Source organism: Bos taurus, chromosome 27 (assembly GCF_002263795.3).
Source record: "Bos taurus isolate L1 Dominette 01449 registration number 42190680 breed Hereford chromosome 27, ARS-UCD2.0, whole genome shotgun sequence".
Taxonomy (NCBI): Eukaryota; Metazoa; Chordata; class Mammalia; order Artiodactyla; family Bovidae; genus Bos; species Bos taurus.
In genome coordinates, this window is record NC_037354.1 from 29203791 (window position 1) to 29228595 (window position 24805).

At 43.3% G+C, this 24805-nt stretch overlaps 2 protein-coding genes and 1 non-coding gene across 6 annotated transcripts; 2 read left to right on the forward strand and 1 right to left on the reverse strand.

Annotated features, from left to right (window-relative positions):
- The first annotated feature begins 911 nt into the window (after positions 1 to 911).
- Positions 912 to 11007, forward strand: MAK16 (MAK16 homolog). The gene is given in 10 exon segments (NM_001075170.1): positions 912 to 1002; positions 3275 to 3324; positions 3417 to 3526; positions 3632 to 3696; positions 3893 to 4044; positions 4768 to 4822; positions 7587 to 7661; positions 8395 to 8508; positions 9503 to 9568; positions 9737 to 11007. Coding segments are annotated over 10 exon segments (897 nt in total). The 5' UTR covers positions 912 to 987; the 3' UTR covers positions 9932 to 11007.
- On the reverse strand, positions 7037 to 21585 carry TTI2 (TELO2 interacting protein 2). 4 transcript variants are annotated; one of them, XR_240387.5, is made up of 9 exons: positions 20564 to 21585; positions 19268 to 19454; positions 18585 to 18677; positions 13873 to 14060; positions 13656 to 13799; positions 12755 to 12823; positions 11412 to 11574; positions 10376 to 10559; positions 7037 to 8476 (listed from the first exon to the last, which is right to left on the reverse strand). XR_240387.5 is itself a non-coding variant. In XM_005226048.5 (8 exons), the coding sequence occupies exons 1-8, from the start codon at positions 21208 to 21210 to the stop codon at positions 10455 to 10457; spliced, it is 1596 nt and encodes a 531-aa protein (XP_005226105.1). In that variant the 5' UTR covers positions 21211 to 21585; the 3' UTR covers positions 10346 to 10454.
- A 343-nt stretch (positions 21586 to 21928) lies between these two features.
- Positions 21929 to 22033, forward strand: LOC112444678 (small nucleolar RNA U13). The gene has a single exon (XR_003033045.1). It is a non-coding gene; the product is annotated as a small nucleolar RNA U13 (small nucleolar RNA).
- The last annotated feature ends 2772 nt before the right edge of the window (positions 22034 to 24805 follow it).

A 24805-nucleotide genomic window follows, 5' to 3' on the forward strand; every position in this document is an offset into this window, starting at 1 on the left:
GAGTAAAAAGAGCAATGGAATACAGACGTGGGCGGGGGTGGGGGGGAATCCAATATGAAGTCAGACTTGTTCTTCCCTATTGTAATACCTCTAGACTTTGCATACTCCTAAGTTTGCTAAAGGTTAAGTGACTCTCACCCAAATATCTAGTAAACTGAAGTCGGTTTTTATACTCTTTTAAGTTTGGCTTCAAAACCCAGTGCTATATCAATGCATTCTAACAGGGTGGCTCCAATTCCTGGTTTTCATCTGCATGCAACGAAGTTATACTATTTATGACACTGAATTATTTTATAACGTGGTATGCAAATCAAGGACCATCTTTATTCTGAAAGTGTGTCTTTGTTACTCTTCTCGTGGCCTTTCTTTTGGAAAACGGTATGAACTAGTGAAGATTTTCTTCTTTCCTTGTCAAAAGAAAAAGCGTGGAAAAAAACCTGTTGCTCTTGAAATATCTTCTGATGCATGAATTTCAAGTCAGGACCCAATTCCACACCAAGCAAATGCGTGTTAAGTGCGGAAGAGAGGGTCTTACGTCCTAAAAGAACGCGTCTGAGGTCCACAGACGGGACGAGGAAGCGACAGCCTAGCTTACCGCCCCGCACGTAGCCCGTGCCCGCGTTCAAGTCCCGGCGGCCGACTCTCCAGAGAACCGACAAACCGCGGGCTCGACAGGGGGCTCTCCTGGCGCCCCCGGTCTTCTCGCATCGGAATCGGCCGGCTCAGGAGCGGCCTCGCACGGACCCTCAGCGGGGCTGACAGTCCCAAGGCCAGCCGGGGACGAGAACCCGGCGGAACGAGCGTGTGGGGACAGTCCGGGGACTGGCGGCGAGCGTGAACGTCAGACCGCCAGGAGCCGCTGTTGCAAGGCCGTGAAATCAGAACTCTCGCGATAGGCGAGACTGGGCTTCGCGGAAGTGATTCTCCGGAAGCAGCATGGCGGCTCCCCTCAATTGATCCGGCACTACCTGGTGAACTGCTGACGAGATGCAGTCGGACGATGTGAGTCCTGATGCTCTGCCACCCAGGTTTTGCACAGGGTGTCTCGCCTGCTTTAGGAGACTCAAGAGCCGCCCGTTAGCCTCGTGGGGCTCCGGAAGCGAGGCCTCCAGAGCCCTGATTTCGGAGCGTGGGGCTCTCACGTGTCTACCCGGGTCCTTCGGGGTTAAGGGGACCGCTCACCGCCACCTCAGTCCCCGGGTTCGGTGTAAACGGCCCTTGATGCCTCGCAAGGGAGGCTTTCGCATGTGGTCCCTCGGAATTTGGGAGGCGGCGGGGCGAGGGGTGGCTGCCGGCGTGGGGGACGGTATGGTGAGCCTTAGACACCAAAGTTAAGCGTGCTTTTCATCCACGTGCGCGTTACTCTTCAGCCTGCTTTACCTGTGTTAGGTTTTTCTTTTACCTTTGCTCCACTCTGTGCCCGCGTCATAATTTTGGAAGCATCCTAGGTTCATTCATTATTTGTATGAAATACACTCAAGCGCCTACAGTGTGCCAGGCATTGTAGTAATTACTGGCAATTTGGTTGTTATTAAGCCAGGCAAAAGACCTCTGCTTTCCTGGAGCTCTGGCAGAGGAGACAGTAAACACGTGAACGAATTAAATACAACTGAAATGTGTAGTACTGCTGTGAAAGAAACACCGGGGTGATAGAGAGTGATGAGAGACCACTTCCGATCAGAGATTTCTCTGAATAGAAGATATCTAAGCCGAGATCTGAAAGATGAGAAGGAACCGCCACTCGGGGCTGAGGGAATAGTAATCAATCCAGGCCATAGAACAATATAGTACAAAGATCTGGAGGTAAGAAAAGAATGTGGTAAGGGACATTCGTGTGACTGTGTTACAGGAGTCAAGGGAAGAAAGGTAGTGAAGCTGGATGTCTTTGCGGGACAAGATCATGTAGAGTCTTGAAGGAGGTGTTTTAAAGGTTTTAAAGTGACATGACATCTGACTTGTGTTTGTGAACATTTCTGTCCTATGAAAGGAGAGAGAATGAAAGCAAGGAGACTACAGCGTGATGAAAGTAGGTTCCACTAAGGTAGTACTGGTCATGAAAAGAAGTGGATGGATTTGAGATCTGTTTTATCAGTGTAACTGGCAAGACTTGGTTATGGTGTGATGAGGAGAGGGAAGAAATCAAGGGGCTTTTGGATTTGAACAGGCTGTTCAGTGGTGATTCTGTTTATGGATGTGGGGAAAACTAGAGAAGGTATTCTTTTGAGAGGTGTGGAATTGGAACCTCCATTTGGACCTGCTAATGTGTTTGAGGCCTTTCAGGCAGAAATGTCAAGTAAGCAGCTGGATGTATATATGAATCTGGTGCTTAGAAGTCTGACTAGGAGATGACAGTTTGGGAGTCATCAACTTTGAGATGATATTTAAAGCCACAAGCCAGAGTTAGCTCCTGCTTTTCCAGTTTCATTTCCTCGTATCTGTTTCCTACTGCCCCTCACCAAACAGGTCCCATAAGGTTCCAAAAATGTTTCGGTCTTTAACTCTTCTTTGTGTTTTTCCCTTTAACTTCTCTAAAGCCCTTTCCCAGCTCCTGAAGGTGACTCACTCAAAGGTTCTCAGGCGCTTATACACCCCTGTTGTGGTATTTAGCAACTACTGCTTCGTGATGTTTTGTATCTTTCTGACTAGATAGAGAACGCTCTTTAAGGACTGTACCTTCCTTCATTCAGCATGTGCTTGAGTACCTCCTGTGTGTCAGGACTTTGAAATGTTAGTGTCTTACATAACTACTAAGTGGACATTAAATGCCGAATGAATATAGAGCACAAGAGTTAGCAGAAGATAGATGATTTTCCTTGTCCTCAATGAGATAAAATCATGGAATGTATATCTAAAAACCTAGTACTGTGCAGCCTTTCACAATGGATAATGGACATATTAAGTAAAAAAGGAAAGTTACTATTATATATATATATAATATAGTTTATATATACATACTACAAACTCATATTGTTCAAAATATCCATGTAGGCATATTAGTTGGTATAACATACAACTATTTATAAAACACTAATGAAATTATATCTCTGGGCAGTAAGGTTATGGTTATTGTTAATTTGTATTTACTTTTCCTGTAAGAATCTGTTATTTGTGTAAAATAACAAATAAATCAGACTATTTTACAAAGCACTTTGTCCTCATTCCTCAGAGACTTTCTCAGTAAAGCAGGGCGCTGCCCTAGGGCATTGTTTTCTTGGATTAATGTGGTGTCTGTTAGGTGAGAGCAATTGAAATGGATTTTACTTTTGTCTTACAGGTTATCTGGGATACACTAGGAAACAAGCAATTTTGTTCCTTCAAAATAAGGTGAGTCTAGATTTTCAGCTTGAACAGAGATTCTTTCGGTTGCCCTCTTGGTAACCCATCTTATAATTTTGGTTCTTTCCCTCTTATTCTAGAACCAAGACTCAGAGTTTCTGCAGAAATGAATATAGCCTGACTGGACTGTGTAACAGGTCATCCTGTCCCCTGGCAAACAGTCAGTATGCCACTATCAAAGAAGAGAAAGGTAACTCCTCAGGTTTAACTTCATGGGAAGTACTCAGCAGCTTTTAAAAGGATGTTCTTTAGTGTCTCTGCAAATAATAATAGAAGTATTTACTGTATCCTGCAGGACAGTGCTACTTGTATATGAAGGTTATAGAACGAGCAGCTTTCCCCAGGCGTCTCTGGGAACGGGTAAGACTTGGGGTATTAAATTACTATGACCATTGATCAACAGCAAAAAGGCCACATGCTTTTTCTCCCTTCCTTGACCACATCTATCTTAAACTCCTGGAGTTTAAGGCCTCTAAGAGGCCACATGGGTGTCATAAACAGTGAAGACCTGATCATTTATCCTTGTTCATCATGCTTCCATTAATCTGTTCGACAGGTCCGGCTTCATAAAAACTATGAGAAAGCACTGGAGCAAATAGATGAAAACCTAATTTACTGGCCCCGTTTCATTCGACACAAATGTAAGCAGAGATTCACCAAGATCACCCAGTACCTAATTCGAATTCGAAAACTTACACTTAAGCGACAGTAAGTACTGATCATTCATTTTTAAGTGTCTTTGCACGCATCATATTATGAAAGCTGAGAGATGGTGAAACCTCTAGAAATGCTTTAAGTTCAGCTTTGGGTAATTTTTAATAACATGCTAAGCAGCAGCAGTTTTACCACAAATTAATATTGTGCCCTTTGATTTTTGCAGGATTTTAAAAGTGTATAGTACAACTTGATTATCCCCTTCCTGTCTGAAAATCAGCTTCAGCAAATTGTCTTTATAACCCTGAGGGAATCCTAAAATTAGAGAATCTAAAGTGAATGTTAAGAACCTCACTCTGGGTCCACTGAGAACTGATTTTTAACAGTGGTGTGAAGTCCACACAGTTAACTGTGCCTTCTTTAAGGAGTGGCAGCTTAAAGAAGCTTCACTTCTCTGCATTGTGACCTGCAGAGAAAGCTAGAGATGTCACTTCCTAGAAAGTTCTTTTCTTGCAGTTCACAGAAGCATTAATCTTCAGCATTGTGAATGCCCTCAGAAATCTCAGAATGCCTCAAGAAACAAAAACAGCCATGTATGTGAAACATGTCTGTCAAATATATGTAAAATTGCTTGACTTTATAGCATTATCGAGGATATTTTAGTATATAATCTTGCTATATTGAGGTGAGCTCTACAAAATCAATTCCAGTCCTTTTTTCTTCTCATTTTTTAAATAAAGGAACATGTTTTCTGATCATGTGTTTTATTTCCCATAGGAGGAAACTTGTTCCTTTGAGTAAGAAGGTGGAGCGGAGGGAAAAACGAAGAGAGGTAACTTATTGTTCTGATAGTCACAACGTCGACACGTTCACTGAAGAGTAGGGATGTGTAAGCAGGGCTCATGAGAACCATTCAGTCACCACTGTCTGTGAACTGTTCATGCCCTGGTAACAGACAACAGTGTTAGCTGCATACGGTATCTGGTATTCTGTATCTGAAGATTATGACTCTCAGGGCCGCATAAAATGTGGGTGCTTCAGGGACATTTGTAATACAAAACAGGAGGAATACCTTCAACAGAGATCCATAGCTCCTTGTCTGAAATTTTTGAGTCAGGGATTTCAGATTTAGAATCCTGTTTTGCTCATCTTATATTTTACATTTTACTCTCAGCTAATTTTGAGTATTCTGGTCACACACACTAGCAGTTGTACAGTGATATATAACAGTGTTTTACTAGATGAATTTACAGTAGGTGGAATTTTTTGAAAAAAACTTTTTAAGTAGCCTCATGCCAGTCCAGGTAATATTAGGCCTCTAAATTGAGCACTGTGCTGTGCTTAGTCACTCAGTCGTGTCCGACTCTTTGTGGCCCCGTGTACTGTAGCCCACCAGGCTCCTCTGTCCATAGGGATTCTCTAGGCAAGAATACTAGAGTGGGTTGCTGTCTCCTCCTCCAGGGGATCTTCCCAACCCAGGGATCGAACCTAGGTCTACCTGCATTGCAGGCAGATTCTTTACCGTCTGAGCCACCGGGGAAGCCCAAGAATATTGGAGTGGGTAGCCTATCCCTTCTCCAGGAGGACTTCCCAATACAGGAATCGAACCAGGGTCTCCCGTGGAGACCTGGTTGTTGGCGGATTCTTTACCACCTGAGCTACCAGAGAAGCCCAAATTGAGCTTTGGGGGTTCTGAAATTGCTGGTAAGGGATTGAGATTATTTGTTTCTCTGAACTAGTCAGCTTTGTTCCTGAAGTAGTCAACAGTGATGGTAATATTGTGCCAACCGTGGAAAATCTAGTCAGGAAATTCCAGCCTTTGTGGAAAAGAGCAGTCTCCCTGTCAACCTCATGGGACCTCACTCAGGCTGAACATTCTTACGCTTTTAAGACCCGGAATTAGGTCTTCCTGACAAGTTCACATTTTCAGTCAGTTTAAGTATTTGCTTTGCTTACCCTACATCCACAAACGTGTACCTCATCATTTGTCATATCCTATCAAGAAACAGCTTTAATAATCCTGATGCTTTGTTTCCATTAATCACATAGAGTTCTGCGTTTCAAGCCTCAGTCATTGGTCTCCAAACTTTTTTGATCACTCCATCAATAAAATTTTTGAACATTTGCTCCCCAGTATATTATTTGCAAATGTTATACATGTACACTTGTGCTGTAGATATATTTAAATAATAGTCTGTGATGTAGTGAAGGCCTGGTTCTCAGCAAAGTAAAATTTGCCTCTAAGGGCTGTCATAGGTGATAGAGCTCAAAGACAGAGAAAGGAGGGTATTGTTGAGTGCCTGCATTTCGTACTTGCTGTTCACTTTTCATTCTCCACCACCAATTATGCAGACACCTTTGTTTAAATGTGGCTAGCGAGTTTTCATCTTCCTTGTCAAAACTTTAAAAACTTCTTTATGTTACATACCACTGACAGCTATTTGTTATCTTAGAAAATGTTGACAAATCTGAACGGTGGGGGGGGTGTGTTTGTGTGTGTGTGTGTGTGTGTGTGTGTGTGAAGAATGCATGGTTCTTTAAGTTTTGAGACTCAAGTGCTAAACCATTAAATAACCAGCATATATAACTACTGCCTATCTTATTGCAAACTATTCACTATCATCTATAGAGCCACGTAACCAAGCAAACTTAACCAAATAGCTGTATGCTGCAAGAATCTGAATGAGATCACCACTTTCATACTCTTTGTGTAGTATTTTAAAGAAAAAATATTTACAGAAGTTTTGAGCATTTGGTTCCTACATCTCAGTAGATCACCCCTGAGGTGTAAGCACCCACTTTAGAGAAAAATGTAGAACATCACAATAATCTCTTCACTGCTTTGTGAGCCCCCATCTCCTTTGTAACTGATCCTGTGCACTATTCATTCTAACACAGCTTCAGAGTGTAAGGCTAACATCCTCTGAGATTTCCACTATCATCTTAATGCAGTCTTTGGGGAAAAAGGTAGATTGAGGCTACATTTTGGTTTTTATGTTTCAGTTTTGTAAAGGTAGAGATACCATGTATCATCACCTGTAAGAAGTCACTAAAGGAAGAGATTTATTTTGTTCAAGTATGATTTACAGTATTAATTTCTGCTGTACAGCAGTGCTTCAGTTACACATATATTCTTTTCTTTATGGTTTATCACAGGATGTTTAATATAGTTCCCTGATTTATACAGTAGAAGGAAGAGATTTTTTTTATCTTTTCTAACATGTTGTGTCTATGGCTTTAGAAAATGTAAATGAGTGACGGTCACTGTTCCTTTTTTGCAGCTTTTATAGTCTTGCTTCAGGATTGCTAATTTTCTGAAATATTTAAGTGTTCGTATACCAGTTTGCTTTATCAAAGACTCTTAGAATTTAATTTAGAAATCTATTCATAAAACCGTAGGAATTTTTTAAGTTGAAAGATTTCCAAGGTTTGACAAGGAAAAAAAATATCTATCTGGTTAAACAGGCAGAAGTTCCTGTTACAGCAAGAGGGAAAAGGCGATTACATCTTTCACATAAAAACTTGGTTTCTTCCCTTCTACAGGCTGAACAATGAGTACTAATGAAGTAAATGGGTTTGTTCTTTTTCTCTTATAGGAAAAGGCATTAATAGCTGCTCAGCTGGACAATGCTATTGAAAAAGAGTTGCTGGAGAGACTGAAACAGGATACGGTGAGAAAGCTAGAAACTTTGGGGTACCGATTTTATTTTTTAGGTGGTAATATGCTAGGAGATATGGGACTAGTTGGAAATGGGATTTGTTTTTAAAGATGTTAGAAAGAGCCTTACCTCGATTTTATTCCTGGAATAAAATAAGTATCATTTTATAAAATAAGTACAAGCTCTGGCTTGTAATGCAAGCATGTAAACCACTGCAGTTAACCCTTGACACTCGAGTTTGGAGGCCTTTCCTTTTTTGCCATTATTCCCAACTCCTCCTCCAAACACAGCAATTCCAGGTCTCTAAAAAGCCACACAGCTTTGATCCTCCTGCTTATTCATCCTAGTCTTTTAAGGTTCTTTAAAATGAATTTTTATTCTCTTTTGAAAAATGAATGTCACTTAAAGATACAACATGAATAAAATATGCTTTTTAACCCTTATTTCCCCTTTGTTGGTAAAACTACATTTGTTTCAATCCATGGGTTTTATATACTACTAAATTTCAACTGATCTGGCGTCCGTCCTTGATAGAAGTTACCAGTTTGGTGTTAACTGATTATGTAAATGTCAAATATGGGTTTTTTAAAGACACCACTGGCTCTAGGCTTGAACATAATATAGTACTATTACTTATCAAACTAAATGTTCTTAATCACTGAGAAAAATAATATGCTGGTTGGACAGTGGTCTTGAAGCACACGGTCAAACGTGACGAAAACTGACCCGTGTTTCCTTTCTTCAGTACGGTGACATCTACAACTTCCCCATCCACGCCTTCGACAAGGCCCTGGAACAGCAGGAGGCAGAGAGTGACTCTTCGGATGCTGAGGAAAAAGATGATGAAGAAGATGAAGAAGTAAGCTTTGTGTTTTTGTTCTGTCAAGCAGTAATCTGTAGGATTAGATCTATTTTTATGTAATAGAGAATATCATTTTCAGTTCCCTAACCAAAAAATAGTTAGCTGGTCACTCATTTCCTATCATTTTTTATTAATTTGGTTCAGTAGTGGCTTCTTTATTCTCCAGGTTCAGCCAATAAACCACATGTTGACAATTTAATCTTACTTGCTGCTGCTGCTAAGTCGCTTCAGTCGTGTCCGACTCTGTGCGACCCCATAGACGGAAGCCCACCAGGCTCCCCCGTCCCTGGGATTCTCCAGGCAAGGACACTGGAGTGGGTTGCCATTTCCTTCTCCAATGCATGAAAGTGAAAAGTGAAAGGAAGTCGCTCAGTCATGTCCGACTCTTAGCGACCCCATGGACTGCAGCCTAACAGGCTCCTCCGTCCATGGGATTTTCCAGGCAGGAGTACTGGAGTGGGGGTACCAGTGCCTTCTCCGTAATCTTACTTAGTAGCCTTCTAAAATTTTTCCTGCAAGGTGACAAAGAGTCCTTATTGCCTAAGGGAACATAACATTAAGAAACCTACTGAAATTTACCAAGGGTTTAATCTTACTGTTACTATACAGGAAGTACTTAAGTGATAGTATTTTTGGGAAAGGGCAGATTTAACAAATTGATTTGCAGGAGACTCACATAGGGACACAGGTATACTTTTCCTATTAGTAATCTAGTTTTTAATATTTGAAATGAATAGTTTTAGTTGAATGTATAAAGAATTGTTTGTTCCTATATACTGATTTTAACTGGTTAAAATGAGGCTGTTTTATCGCTGATGATTTAAATCAGGCATGAGAATTGATATCCCTAAAGAAATAAGTTGATTTGGTTGCCTAGTAACCATTCTCTCATTGTGTTTTTGTTACTGATGTACTTATCAGAGAATAAAACTAGATGTCTAAGCTGCATTCTCATTATGTATCTTGAACCTAATGGTGAGTTTTATTTTAGGATGTGGGAAAAAGAGAGTTTGTGGAAGACGATGAAGTGGACGAGAGTGACATAAGTGATTTTGAGGTGAGGCTCATGGGTAAAAACTGTCCTTTGGCTTCAACCAAAAATGGGGGGTGGAGGTTCAGATCACACAGAACAGGTCACTTATCTAATTGAGTTCTAAACAGAACAAAGACAGGAGTTTGGGGAATGAATCTAGCGTCTTCTTTTTTTTCCCCCTTCACGTGTTAGGATATGGATAAACTGGACGCCAGCAGTGATGAAGATCAGGATGATAAATCCTCCAGTGAAGAAGAAGAAAAAACCCTTGATGCCAAACACAAAGGCAAAACACCTCTGAAAGGGCCTTTGAGGAGGAAAAGAGCCTACGTGGAGATAGAGTATGAGCAAGAGACAGAGCCCGCGGCCAAGGCCAAAACCACGTGATTTCCCTTCAGACATTTGTAAAGAGGACTGAACGCCTTCCTTTTTTTACATCTTAAACACATAACACTTCTGGGTTTTGCTCTTTCACAATATTTGTGTTTTTAATATTTATGCTAGTTTTGTGGGGCAAAAAATCTGGGAGGGAGTGGAGAAAGGCCTAAATAGTGAATATTTTTATAGCATTGTTACATGACATGTGCTGAAGTAACAGCTTGAGCCCGAGAAGCATAAGGGATGAGTCTGTGGGTATAAATATTTCTAAATTTCAATGTTACCCACTCACCCCTGTTTCCTTGGCATCTTTCGCCTTGCAGGCCTCCCCCACCCCTTTATTTAGAATGTCCAGATTCCATTTGTTCATATTCTCCTTTCCCTACTTCTGTGGGAGTTAAAAAGAAAGAAGACAAGAGAAGGTCTAAGTTATAATGTTTAGTATAAATATACCTTTTGCCTGAAATAATTCCATTTAAAACAACTGGAAGAGAAAGAAAATCCTTTCCTCTTCAGGAAAGTAATACAAGTCTTAAGTTGTGTCGCAGGGAGCTCCTTCAGAAAGCTGTTGCACTCTTCGGATGCAGTTCCCCACCTGACTGTCTTCACAGCTGCGGGGGATTTTAGCCAGGAGACCCTGAAACATGAAACCAAACAGGCTTGTTTTTTTTGATTGTTACTTCACCTTGGTGGTTCTTCCTTGGTATCAGACTCAAAGAAGGAAAGGACTGATGACACTAGGGCAGTTCACGAACTGGTGTAATGCTGGGAACTGGAAATGTGCTCCTGGCTCACGGAGCAGCAGCCTTCTACCAGCCAGGATGAAGCAGATTAGATCTAGGGCTTGAAAACTGCTTGAAGTTAAAAAGCCAAGATGAATATAGTATCCCTCAATATTTTTAGGATGTTAATTTCTTTTTGTGCTGCCTATAACTGTAAGTTGAAGATTTTGAGACAATGATTTATAAATTATGTATACATGGACACACAGCTGTTATATGAGATGGCTTGGAAAAGTAAACTTCTGTGGAATATGAGACCAAAGGAAGAATTCCCAAATGGATAAATAAAGTATGTGGAAAACATCATTGCCTCTGAAAAACTGGAAACATCTCTGTTACCTGAGTTACTTACTCTACCTAAATTATTCCTTGGTGGATGACAGACCATTATTTTAACTTTCTCTCTTCATTCAGACCACTAGAAGAGAATTTCCATTTTGCAGTCTTGATCATGATCTTTTTGCCCATTCTCTGTCCTAGCTCCAGAAGCATCCACTGATCCTCTTCCCTTTTCATCTAAAAAGTTCTGAATAGCTTTAAAGGGAGAATAAGGTATTGATCAAACTCTGCTGAAGGCTAAAAGACTCAGAGGTAGAGACTTGAACCTTCCACGTCCAATTACAGACTTGGTCAGGCACAAAACTATCACAGAAATTGCCTGAGGATGTCGAGGCCTAACCGAAACCGAGTGGTGGACTGTCCCTTACCTTCACCCGTCCCGAAGCACAGCGGTCCAGCAGAATCAGGCAGTCGGTGGCCTCTTCTAACAAGGCGCTCTTAACACACTCGGGTGTGAGGCTTGAATCCCTTGCTACATCACATATCAGTTTCAAGAGAGCCTTCAGTAAGACCACAAGTCTACAGGAGACTCTGGAATCAAGAAGAAACATGGTATTCATACTCTGAATCAGGATATTAAAATCGAAAAAGGCACCTGGGATATGAAAGCCCTCGTTTCATAAAGGAAGGAACTGAAGTCCAAGTTTAAGACCATAGAGCTGGAAGCAGAATGAGACCAGACTCCAGATTTCTGAACTCCAAGCCTGTTGATTTTCTCTACAGCACACTGCCCACACACTCTGACACGCGGCATACCCAAGAACACCTGGTTGCCCTCCAGAAGTTGGTGGTTTTACTGTTAGGAAACAGCCCTCCTGAAAAGGGAGAACTGGGCCCTCCTACCAGGGGCCTATACTTTTGGCCAGAGAACAGGAAACGGCCCACAGTTCTTTAGCTTGGATGTGGTCTTAGGCCTGGAGGTTAAAGATACAGTGAAGGAAATAAGCTTGGCTTCTGAGAATTCAGTGTTGATTTAACTTTTCTGTCACTTTAATGCTAGATCCTAGATTACCACCAGTTAGGCCGTGTCTCTATTTACTTCTGCTTTGCCTTTCTAAACATTTTTATGATGAGGATTACATAAAATCGTAAATGCGCTTAATACCACTGAATCATACACTTGAAAATGGTAAATTTTATGTATTTTTTAACCACAATAAAAAAAACTAAAAAGCCCTAAGGAAGCTGAAAATTTTAACTTGCAGTGTGAAAATAAAAACCAACCACATTTCTGGGCAGAAATGTGACTGGGAGAAGAAAAGTTTACATCTTTCATCGTGATCTGAAAACCACTAAGTGGTTTCCAATAACATGGGTGCTGCTCAGCACTTCACCTGTCTTCTTTCAACAGTCACTCCCCAGACCGCGCCCCTCCACATTCACATTTGTTTTCTGACCTCTCCACATTTTCTTGACTTCTACTTAGTATCGGTATTGATTCAATTTCATTCATCCATCTATTCCAGTCACTTCGGAAATATCTATGTACTTGGTACTGGGCTTTCCCTGGTGGCTCAGTAGTAAAGAATCCGCCTGTCAATGCAGGAGCCTTGGGTTCAATCCCTGGCTCGGAGGATTCCCTGGGTTCGGAAGATCCTCTGGAGGAGGAAATGGCAACCCACTCCAGTATTCCTGCCTGGAAAATCCCATGGACAGAGGAGCCTGGCAGGCTACAGTCCATGGGGTTGCAAAAGAGTCAGACACGACTTACTGTCTAAACAGGTTCTGAGTAAATTTTGGAGTTCTTGGTATCCTAAAGTGATCTTCCATCTTCCTGGAGCTTAGAATCAGCAGAGGAGAGAGACAGTAAGTAAATAAATGCAAACTGGGTACAAATGTGATTCTGGAGTACATTATAAGGAGATGAGAGAATACAGTTCAGAACAGACACATACGTGTTGCTAAGATACTGGGACTCATGCCCAATTAAGTCTTGTTATTTCATTCAGACTCACTAGAAAAAGCCCTGACACTGGGAAAGACTGAAGGCAAAAGGAGCATGGGGTGGCAGAGAATGAGATGGTTAGATAGCATCCCTGATTCAACAGACAAGAGTTTGAGCAAACTATGGGAGATAGTAAACGACAGGGAAGCCTGGGATGCTTCAGTCCATGGGGTCGTAAAGAGTCGGACACGACTAAGGAACTGAACGTTTCCTGCAAGAGAGCCTTTTGCAGACTCAATGTGTTTGGGTTCCAGCTTGCTGTTGAAGACACCTGCCTTGAGCCAGAGCTGGAATGCTAAGCAAAGGTATCGCAAATCAGCATTCTCCTGATCACACATGTTCAATGATGTGCTGGAAGGGCTCTGTTCTCAATGAGACCTAAGAAACCTAAGGGTGAACCAAGTCAAGTATGTCTACTGTAGCACTGCTCAACAGCCTTAAGATTCTAACAGGCCTTAGAGGTAGACATGTCCACCCGAAGGGACCTGAGTGTATATTGTCAATGCCACTTTCACAGTTTAAAGTCCAACTGGTATGGGAAATGGAAGGTATTCCATCTGTACAGCATGTCCTTAATACTTTGTACTGAACATACATCTGGGCAAGTTCTGCAGGGAGTATGGATAGAGTTTTGCCCCTTAGCACACCTGACTGCTGGCTGTCATACCTGGGCCAAGTATACTGCAGGAGAAGTTTTAGGGTTTCCAGTATCTTCAATCTGGCCTCCTCCTCAGGTCCATCATATACCTCCAAGTAACCAATGATAACTCGCTCCAGCCTTTTCAAGTGCCGGACAGTTAAGATCCCCAACCTGACAACAACAGAGAAGATGCGATGAAGAGTGAAGTTGAGGAGTATGGCCAGACCCAGCTGCTCGGACTCACCTTTTCACAAAAGCTGGTAGGTTTCTCGAGTAAGTCCTGCGTAAGAGAAGGCGGTGCTCGGGCTCCATGTGCGTCAGGATCAACTGCAGGACCTCATCACAGTGAGTGGTGGGTCGGGCCCCATCTCCCTTCCAGTGCTGGGCTTTCTCCAGGATGGGGAATAAATCCAGCAGACACAGGAGCACAGCCTAAGAGGGAGTAAGAGAAAGGAGCTGTAGTTCACCAGTTGGTAGTCATAACACTCAATGATTTCTCTTGCAACTTCCACTCATCTACCATCCTCAGTGTCCATGTCATAGAATCCTATTAAGTGTAATGTATTACTTTATATTTTCAAACTTTTTAAACATTCTTTATTTCCATCAGACAGTCTCAAGTTAAGGACTGTTCTTTGGAGAAGGCAATGGCACCCCACTCCAGTACTCTTGCCTGGAGAATCCCATGGGCGGAGGAGCCTGGTGGGCTGCAGTCCATGGGGTTGCAAAGAGTCTGACACAACTGAGCGACTTGACTTTCACTTTTCACTTTCATGCGTTGGAGAAGGAAATGGCAACCCACTCCAGTGTTCTTGCCTGGAGAATCCCGGAGACAGGGGAGCCTGGTGGGCTGCTGTCTGTGGGGTCGCACAGAGCTGGACACGACTGAAGCGACTTAGCAGCAGCAGGACTGTTCTTCGCTAATCTATAGAATGGAGCAGGGCTAAGACTTTAATCCAGAATTTAGGAGTCTCAGTCTATTGTCACTAAATACCTAAGTTGATAGTTACAAGTATAATATCTACTATAAGACCTCTCCCAAACAGAATCTAAGATGGCTCTATTTGTATCCACTTTTGACCTCCCTCTCTGAAGTTTCAGTGTCCATGCAATCCCTTTTAGCTCTCCCGTGATCTTTGTTTCTCTTACTTTTTAACCACCATTCCAAGAGCCCTAACCTTCCTGTCTTTTAGGATAGCCTATATTCTCAAAATCTAAAATAATATTTTAAAAAGAAAGGGGCAGGCTGAGGTAGGAGGAGGGAGAATATCTGGCCTAAAATAAGAAACAAGGTTATTTCTAACTCTAATTTTATGTAACATCTTGACTTCAGAATGGTCTTGGCACCCTTCCCCACACAATATCCCCCAGAAATTCTAATTCATTCTTTATAAGCAAATATCACCTTACCAGATCCCCTTCAGATCAGATCAGTCACTCAGTCGTGTCCAACTCTTTGCGACCCCATGAATTGCAGCACGCCAGGCCTCCCTGTCCATCACCAACTCCCGGAGTTCACTCAGACTCACGTCCATTGAGTCAGTGATGCCATCCAGCCACCTCATCCTCTGTTGTCCCCTTCTCCTCCTGCCCCCAATCCCTCCCAGCATCACACTATTTTCCAATGAGTGAACTCTTCGCATGAAGTGGCCAAAGTACTGGAGTTTCAGCTTTAGCATCATTCCTTCCAAAGAAATCCCAGGGCTGATCTCCTTCAGAATGGACTGGTTGGATCTCCTTGCAGTCCAAGGGACTCTCAAGAGTCTTCTCCAACACCACAGTTCAAAAGCATCAATTCTTCGGCGCTCAGCCTTCTTCACAGTCCAACTCTCACATCCATACATGACCATAGGAAAAAGCATAGCCTTGACTAGACGAACCTTTGTTGGCAAAGTAATGTCTCTGCTTTTGAATATGCTATCTAGGTTGGTCATAACTTTCCTTCCAAGGAGTAAGCATCTTTTAATTTCATGGCTGCACTCACCATCTGCAGTGAATTTGCAGCCCAGAAAAATAAAGTCTGACACTGTTTCCACTGTTTCCCCATCTATTTCCCATGAAGTGATGGGACTGGATGCCATGATCTTAGTTTTATGAATGTTGAGCTTTAAGCCAACTTTTTCACTGTCCACTTTCACTTTCATCAAGAGGCTTTTGAGTTCCTCTTCACTTTCTGCCATAAGGGTGGTGTCATCTGCATATCTGAGGTTATTGAGATTTCTCCCAGCAATCTTGATTCCAGCTTGTCTTTCTTCCAGTCCAGCGTTTCTCATGATGTACTCTGCATATAAGTTAAATAAACACAGGGTGACAATATACAGCCTTGACGAACTCCTTTTCCTATTTGGAACCAGGCTGTTGTTCCATGTCCAGTTCTAACTGTTGCTTCCTGACCTGCATACAAATTTCTCAAGAGGCAGATCAGGTGGTCTGGTATTCCCATCTCTTTCAGAATTTTCCACAGTTTATTGTGATCCACACAGTCAAAGGCTTTGGCATAGTCAATAAAGCAGAAATAGATGTTTTTCTGGAACTCTCTTGCTTTTTCCATGATCCAGCGGATGTTGGCAATTTGATCTCTGGTTCCTCTACCTTTTCTAAAACCAGCTTGAACATCAGAAAGTTCACGGTTCACATATTGCTGAAGCCTGGCTTGGAGAATTTTGAGCATTACTTTACTAGCGTGTGAGATGAGTACAATTGTGTGGTAGTTTGAGCATTCTTTGGCATTGCCTTTCTTTGGGATTGGAATGAAAACCGACCTTTTCCAGTCCTGTGGCCACTGCTGAGTTTTCCAAATTTGCTGGCATATTGAGTGCAGCACTTTCACAGCATCATCTTTCAGGATTTGAAATAGCTCAAAGGGAATTCCATCACCTCCACTAGCTTTGTTCATAGTGATGCTTTCTAAGGCCCACTTGACTTCACATTCCAGGATGTCTGTCTCTAGGTCAGTGATCACACCATCGTGATTATCTGGGTCGTGAAGATCTTTTTTGTACAGTTCTTCTGTGTATTCTTGCCATCTCTTCTTAATATCTTCTGCTTCTGTTAGGTCCATACCATTTCTGTCCTTTATCGAGCCCATCTTTGCATGAAATGTTCCTTTGGTATCTCTGCTTTTCTTGAAGAGATCCCTATTCTTTCCCATTCTGTTGTTTTCCTCTATTTCTTTGCATTGATCGCTGAAGAAGGCTTTCTTATCTCTTCTTGCTATTCTTTGGAACTCTGCATTCAGATGTTTATATCTTTCCTTTTCTCCTTTGCTTTTTGCTTCTCTTCTTTTCACAGCTATTTCTAAGGCCTCCCCAGACAGCCATTTTGCTTTTTTGCATTCCTTTTCCACGGGGATGGTCTTGATCCCTATCTCCTGTACAATGTCATGAACCTCCGTCCATAGTTCATCAGGCACTCTCTATCAGATCTAGTCCCTTAAATCTATTTCTTACTTCCACTGTATAATCATAAGGGATTTGATTTAGGTCATACCTGAATGGTCTAGTGGTTTTCCCTACTTTCTTCAATTTAAGTCTGAATTTGGCAATAAGGAGTTCATGGTCTGAGCCACAGTCAGCTCCTGGTCTTGTTTTTGCTGACTGTATAGAGCTTCTCCATCTTTGGCTGCAAAGAATATAATCAATCTGATGTCAGTGTTGACCATCTGGTGATGTCCATGTATAGAGTCTTCTCTTGTGTTGTTGGAAGAAGGTGTTTGTTATGACCAGTGCATTTTCTTGGCAAAACTCTATTAGTCTTTGCCCTGCTTCATTCCGTATTCCAAGGCCAAATTTGCCTGTTACTCCAAGTGTTTCTTGACTTCCTACTTTTGCATTCAAAAACACCCCAATACCACCAAACCTCGTTAGCTGCTTATTGCTAAACACCTACCGCATTTTATACAAACCTCTTTTAATAGATTACTCTGTACTGTATTTATATTTACAGTATATATATTTACATAAATGTGTCTGCAAAGGATTTCTTATAGCCAGAAACCTTGCCTGACTCATTCAATCTTGGAACCTACAATGGTTACTCAGTGGTTACACATAATAGGTTACACACAATAGGTACTCAGAGTGTACTGGATGAAACAGCAAATGACACTCACCCCACATACAAAGAGTTCCCCGTGTCTGTATTGATATAAAAGCAGCCCAGAAGGAAGGACACTTAATAAAAACAGAACTTACTCAGGAGTTCCTTGGTAGTCTAGTGGTTAGGATTCTGCACTTCCACTGCTGGGGCCAGGGTTTAAGCCCTGGTAGGGGGAACTAAGATCCTAAAAACCATGTGGCTAAAAAGAAAAAAAATGGAGGCACAGGGAAGAAAGAACCCATCTTTCTCTCTTGTTCATAAATAGGTGAGAGACTACAAAAAAAAATTTTTTTTAACTAGAACTTTTTCAGACATAAAACTGCCCCCAAGTGATATATAATTGACCCAGATGAAGCCATTTTCACTCGCCATTTGCTATCCCCATTTTCTTTTTTTAAATGTATTTATTTTTGCCTGTGCTGGACCTTTGCTGCTGCTCAAGGGCTTTCTCTAGTTGCAGACTGTAAGACTGCTCTTCATTGCAGTAAACTCACTTTTAATGAGGCTGAGCTCTCTTGTTGCAGAGCACGGGCTCTAGGTGCATTCAGTAGCTCCAGCCCAAGCGCTCTAGAGCGCAGGCTCAGGGACTGTGGCACAGGGGCTTAGGTGCTCTGCAGCATGTGGGATCTTCCTGGGCCAGGGATCGAACCTGTGTCCCCTGCATTGGCAGGCAGACTCCTGACCACTGTACTACCAGGGAAGTCCAGCTATCCGTCTTTTCAACTTGTTAGTGGCTCTCAGTTATCATCCCCACCTTCCAAGAAGAGAAAAATGCCACCAACTATTCTTATTCACATAATGCCACCTTCTCAAATTTGAAAGCTTAGACTTACCGTTATGAGCAAATCTTACAATTACCTGAATGAGGTGGTGTTCCCGTGCGTACAGGTGGTTGAAAAGGGCGTGGTAGAGGACCTGAGCCCTGTTGTACTGCAGCAAATCAGCAGCTGGCTGCAATCAGACAAATTACCCAATTAAAGCTTCCCAAGGTTGGCACAATGTTGATAAATTTTGAGACTGAACATGGTATGTGGGTTACACTACTCTGTGTATATTTCAAAAGCTCCATAATACACAGAAGCAAAAAAGTTTCCTTGAGTAATAGCTTACACATTTGGATATAATCCCTTTCAGCTTCTGAATTTTTTGTTCCTTGAAAGTCAGTTGTTAATTAGTCAAAGTCTGGTTCTTCAGTCTGACAATGGTCTGTGTTTCTTATACATATCACCTCTGAGATACAAGCTACTTGTATTCTTGCCTGGGAGATCCCGTGGACAGAGGAGCCTGGCAGGCTATGGTGTATGGGATCACAAAGAGTTGGACACAACTGAGAGACTTTCTCTTCACCTCACAAGCTACTAGGTTGGTAGAGGAAAATATAGGCAAAAATATAAATTATTGAATTGAGTCACATAACAGCATTAATAGTTAATAAAAGATATAAATACAAGCAACAATAAATTGGTGATATCGTGAATGAGGAATGGCCAAGACTCAGTGTGTGCCATCAATACACATGCCAGGGAGCAGAGGTCACTCACCACGTTAAGCACAATGTGCTGGAGGCAGTGGACACCCAGGATTTTGTTTTCAGTCTGATAGTCATCTGAGATGAGCAATGACGGAGGAAGTGTTCTTTCCAGATGTTGGCTCAGCCAGGGTCGAGTGACCTTTTGCAGAGTCCATGAGAAAACATATTTGGTGGCTGGGTTATTCTTCCAGGAGTCCCTAAATGGAAATGTGAAACCACATTAAGTGACATGGTGTCCTGGTGAAGCGCAAATGTATTTTCTTGGACTTGAAAAAAAAATGTCCTACATAAGATAACCCTTGATGTTATAACATACGTTTTTAAGATTTAGATCAAAGTAACTTACAGAACTTACACTAAATACATTTATTACCCAGGGCTCTGGGCCTAAAGCATATCCAAGGAGAAGTAGCCAGTTACAGCCACAGCTATGTAAACAATCTGTGGTGATGGTGGTGGTGGTTACAGTGAGAAAGTCTTGAGAAGGGAGAGAGGTGGAAAGGAAATGCCTTCAGTAACATTATTATTATTACTATAAGGGAGCAAATGATTCAACATTCAAACAGCAATTTATAACTTATAAAGTGAGTTTATATACATTACTCAACCAATCTTCAAATACAGTCTAACAGGTAATGTTATCTTTATATTACAAACAACGAAACTGGTCCTATTCCAAAGCAATGAAAACCAGCACTAGACTACGTCAAAACTGTCTTTTAACTTCACTGTTGTTGTTTAGTTGTTGTGTCCGACTCTGCAACCCCATGGACTGTAGCCCACCAGGCTCCTCTGTCCATGGGACTTCCTAGGCAAGAATACTGGAGTTGGCTGACATTTCCTTCTCCAGATCTTTCCCACCCAGGGATCGAACCTGTGTCTTCTGCGTCTCCTGCACTGGCAGGCGGATTCTTTACCACTGAGCCAGCAAACATCACTGCCACATCTAAATAACAGCGATGAGTTTCAATAGTTTAAATTTAAACCTTACCTTTAAATTTCCAACTCCCTAACCCCACCTAACTAAAGAAAGTTAAGTCTAAATAAATGGGACAGAACTTCCAATTGCAGGGCAGTTGTCAAGAGGACTGGAAAATCGAGTACGAAGACCTAGGTTCTAATGTCGAATTTGCCACTACCTACTTAATGTCATTTATAGCAAATCACAATCTTTCTGGGCCTTAAGAGGCCTGCTATTAAACGCCCTCATCTTAGTGATGAAAAAACAAGACTCCTTTGAGCTCTAGCCTTCTAAAATATTAGGCTGAAGCTCAAGTTGATGGCCTTTATTGGCAAGAGTACTCACTTATTCAAATCGGGTTTGAGAAGCCCCATGATCGCAGTAAATCTCCCTTTCTCGTCTTCATTTTCTCCGTGGAGGAATCCAGCCACAGAACCACACTCAGTGACCTGAAGCAATAAGGCGAGCACCTGTCCAGCGACCTCTTGAGATCTTGGGCTGGTCCAGGGTTGCTCCAAGCTGTGTGTGACTGCAAAAACATAGATGGGTCCTGCCAAGGGACGGAGGCTTGTCTTCCATGCAGGGCAAACCAAGGAATTCTTGGCGGCCTCGACCTTCCTCAAGAGCTTAAGAAACAGTAACGCAACTGCCGCCGCTTTCTCCGCCACGTCGGGGTGGCGGTCACCTCTCCCTTCCGGCTCCTCGGCAGGGGCTGCATACTTCCCTAGGGCTTTTGCCACCTGCCCCAGCATCTCGGGCATTCCACGGAGCGAGGCGTCACTCCCCTCAAATAACCGATCACATTCTTTAGCTTCGAGCAGAGCAGCGAGGTCCTCAAGAGCTGCACTTCTGGCCTTGCCCCGTCGGGATTCCTGGCCGGCAAACTGGTGCAAGATTTGGGAGAAGGCCTGCCCGAGGGCGGAGGAAGACCATGCTCCGGGCAAGGAAGAACCCTCCCAAGGTGGGGATTCCCAAGGGCCGTGAGGCTCCATCCCTCAGACCGAGAACGCGGACGGAGGCGGCCGGGGATCCGCTCAGAGCGGGAGGAAAGATCACCGCGGGGCCTGGGATTCTCGAAAAGCACAGGAAAAAAAAAAAAAAAATCAAAACGGTGAGACGTCTAGGAGGACCGCGGGGAGAGACGGTCTAACCGGCAGAAGAGTAAAGATACAAATGAAAAGATGCGGGGAAGAGGTCTCTCTGGAAGTAACAGAGTCTGATTCCCAAAATGGAGGGGGGAAGTTACTCTTGCTTTTCTGAAGACTTAAAAAAAGAGTTTAAGAAATGAACCCTGTATGCACGACATTCGCACGGCCACCGTTACCTGAAGCCCTTCCGACGCGCCTGGGCGTGTCAGGATCCGACTCAGCCAACGTCGTTGCCGCAAAGCAGAAGCCTAGCTTCCGCCATTACCGCGGCAACGCTCCGTCATTTCACGACGGATGATCGTAAAGCAATGGCGTCCCCGGGTCAAAAAGGGTGGAGCCGTGAGAAAGATTTTTGCATGTGGAATAACCCCCACCTAGATATTTTCTTTCTGTTTCCGCCTACTAAGGTAGAAACAAAAGAAATATCACGGAATGTCGGTGACGGTGATAAAATATACAGGATTTTATATGCAAGTATAAATAAATAAGCCCTACACCTGTCGTCCTTCGTGAAAAGTTAGTGGTCCCGTCCCTGGAGCGCCTTAATCAGCTAGTCAAGCTGATCCTTTTGTAGTTCATGAGCATGATGATTGGGTGTTCATGCTGCTGCGTGACATGTGCCTCCCTGCAAACCTTGTTACGACACCGGCACATTACCCGTCTGACGTGAACTAAAAGGGTCACTTATAATTACGAGGAAGTTTTATGAACTAGTTATACCTTTGTGGTTGATGTTTTTTACATGTTTAGTACGCGCACTGTTGTTTTTACTCTGGTTTGATGTCAACTTTTGAGAGCCGTTTGGCGCGTGTAGTCGCAGTTCTGTGGGGAAACTCACCCGCAGGGGACGTTGAAGGGTCGCGAGGGTAGATTGTCAAGACGTGCTTGCCGGCCTGTGTCCCCGCTACTGTGGGGGCGGGGCCGCCACCCGAAGTTGCCGGAAAAGCGCCGGCCACTGACGCAGTGGGTTCCCGGCGTGAAGGTTAGTTCCCGCGTTTCTCAGAGGCCGGTCTGGGAATTTGCCGGGTGATTTCCTGTAACTTCCATCGTGCAGTAGGAATCCGGGGAAGCATACTCCGTTTGTGCCCAGACGTGGGCGGGAGCGCGCGCGAAAAAACGCGCGGCGGACACCCGGGGGGGCGTCGGAGAGCCTCCTTGGCCGCCTCTAGAGGGAGGCCTGGGGTCGCTGCGCAAACCCACGCGGCCCCGAGGGCCGGCTTAGTCTCTGCGGTGTGCCCATCAGGTCGCCTCCGGTCTCTCGGATTCCTCAGGGTTCTGAGCCCCTAGGCTGTCCTGAGGCAGATCTCGGGCCGTGGGACGGTGTCAAGAGCAGGTTCCGATCCCCAGAGCGTGATTAGGGTGAGGGTAAACTTGAACTTTCATTCCGCCGTGGACAGGACGGTTGTGCCATCGCTCAGTTTTGTCCCGCTCTGCGACCGCATAGACTGCAGCACGCCAGGTGTCTGTCCATCACCAACTCCCAGAGCTTGCTCAAACTCACGTGCATCCAGTAGGTGAGGACATGCAACCATGTCAACCCAGTTCTCTCCTCTTCCGGCCTTCAGTCTTTCCCAGCATCAGGGTCTTTTCCATGAGTCCGTTCTTCGCATCAGGTGGCCAAAGTATTGGAGCTTCAGCATCAGTTCTTTCAATGAATACTCAGGATTGATTTCCTTTAGGATGGACTGGTTTGATCATTTTGCAGTCTAAGGGACTCTCAAGATCTTCTCCAACACCACAGTTCAAAAGCATCAAACACCCTATCTGTAGATGTTGTCTGCAATTCTTTCCTGCTTCCAACCCCCTCTTCCCCTGACCCCCACCCCCGACCTTGGCCAAAATTTCAGTAACTTCTCTGTGGGTTGTAATACTGCCTACTTAGGAATGTTATGAGAAATAAAGAAGTTAAATATACGTGGCTCAGAACAATCCCTAGTCTCTTGTAAATTTAATACAGGTGTTCTTATTGTTAAACCACAGCTTCTGTATTAACTTTTATTTCCTCCTTGTAGGGGAATTTTATGGTTAGGACCCTTCCATTCTTCCTTTCACTTGACCTTCTTTTCTCTGACCAATTGGTGGCACTGATGGTTTTCTTAGCAATATCCAACGTTGATTAAGAAGTCCTCCCAAGGGAATTCTCCCATATCAGATATTGGCCCCTATGGGAGCAAGATGGCAATCCGCAGACCATTATTGTACCCCTCATCTGCTAGACCCTGTCTGCTCTGTTCCACATTCCCCTTGTGCTAAGTGGATCCAAGTTAATTCCTTATGAGGAAAGTACTTGTATTGCAAGAGCTCACCCTCTCTGCACACTGAGTTTCCGGAGGCCAGAGACCATGGCTTTATCTCCAGTGCCTGGCACAATTTAGTCATGCAATAAATGTTTGTTGAACCCACAAGTCCATCCGCAGAGGACTGGCTGAATAGAGCACCGTACATCCACACAGTGCAGTTCTGTGCAGCTGTACAAAGGAATGAAGACCATCTGTGTGGAGGCCATGGAACCCTAGGATATATTGTTAAGTGAAAAAAAGCAAGGCTGAGGGACTTCCCCGGGGTCCATTGGTTAAGACTGCATGTCCAACGCAGGGGGAGTGGGTTCCATCCTGGGTGGGGGAACTAAAATTCCACATGCTGTGCAGTGCCGTCAAAAAAAAAAAAAAAGCATACATCACATATATGTGGCCTATTTCCTAAGAAAGATGTGGTGCATTTGCTCACATTTTTTAAAAGCAGCAATGGAAGAAGAAATTGCACACATTTTTAAAAGGGCTACTTATAAGAAAAGAACAAGGTGAAAACCATGGGTGTGGAAGCTAGACTTCTTTTGATCTACTCGGTCTTATACTCAGTTTTGACTTTGGGATCTTGTAAATATGTAATTATTTTTAAAAGAAAATAACAAAGCACTTCCCACAAAGGAAAAAAATGCCAAGAATCAAAGTATATTTTAAGTTACTGGCATAATCACATGGAAAAATAAGAAACTGACTTTAAAACTGATGATTTTGGCTATACATCCTTAGTGTGATATAGCCTAAGAACAGAAAAGAATGGCAAAAAAAACCAAGCTGCATTCAGTAACAGTAGTTGTTAGTAATAATACTGGTATTGTTATTTAGATGCTGTTGCATGTATATTTTCGGAGAAGGCAATGGCACCCCACTCCAGTACTGTTGCCTGGAAAATCCCATGGACAGAGGGGCCTGGTGGGCTGCAGTCCATGGGGTCGCTAAGAGTCGGACACGACTGAGCGACTTCACTTTCACTTTTCACTTTCATGCATTGGAGAAGGAAATGGCAACCCACTCCAGTGTTCTTGCCTGGAGAATCCCAGGGTCGGTGGAGCCTGATGGGCTGCCGTCTATGGGGTCACACAGAGTCAGACACCACTGAAGCGACTTAGCAGCAGCAGCATGTATATTTTACTTAT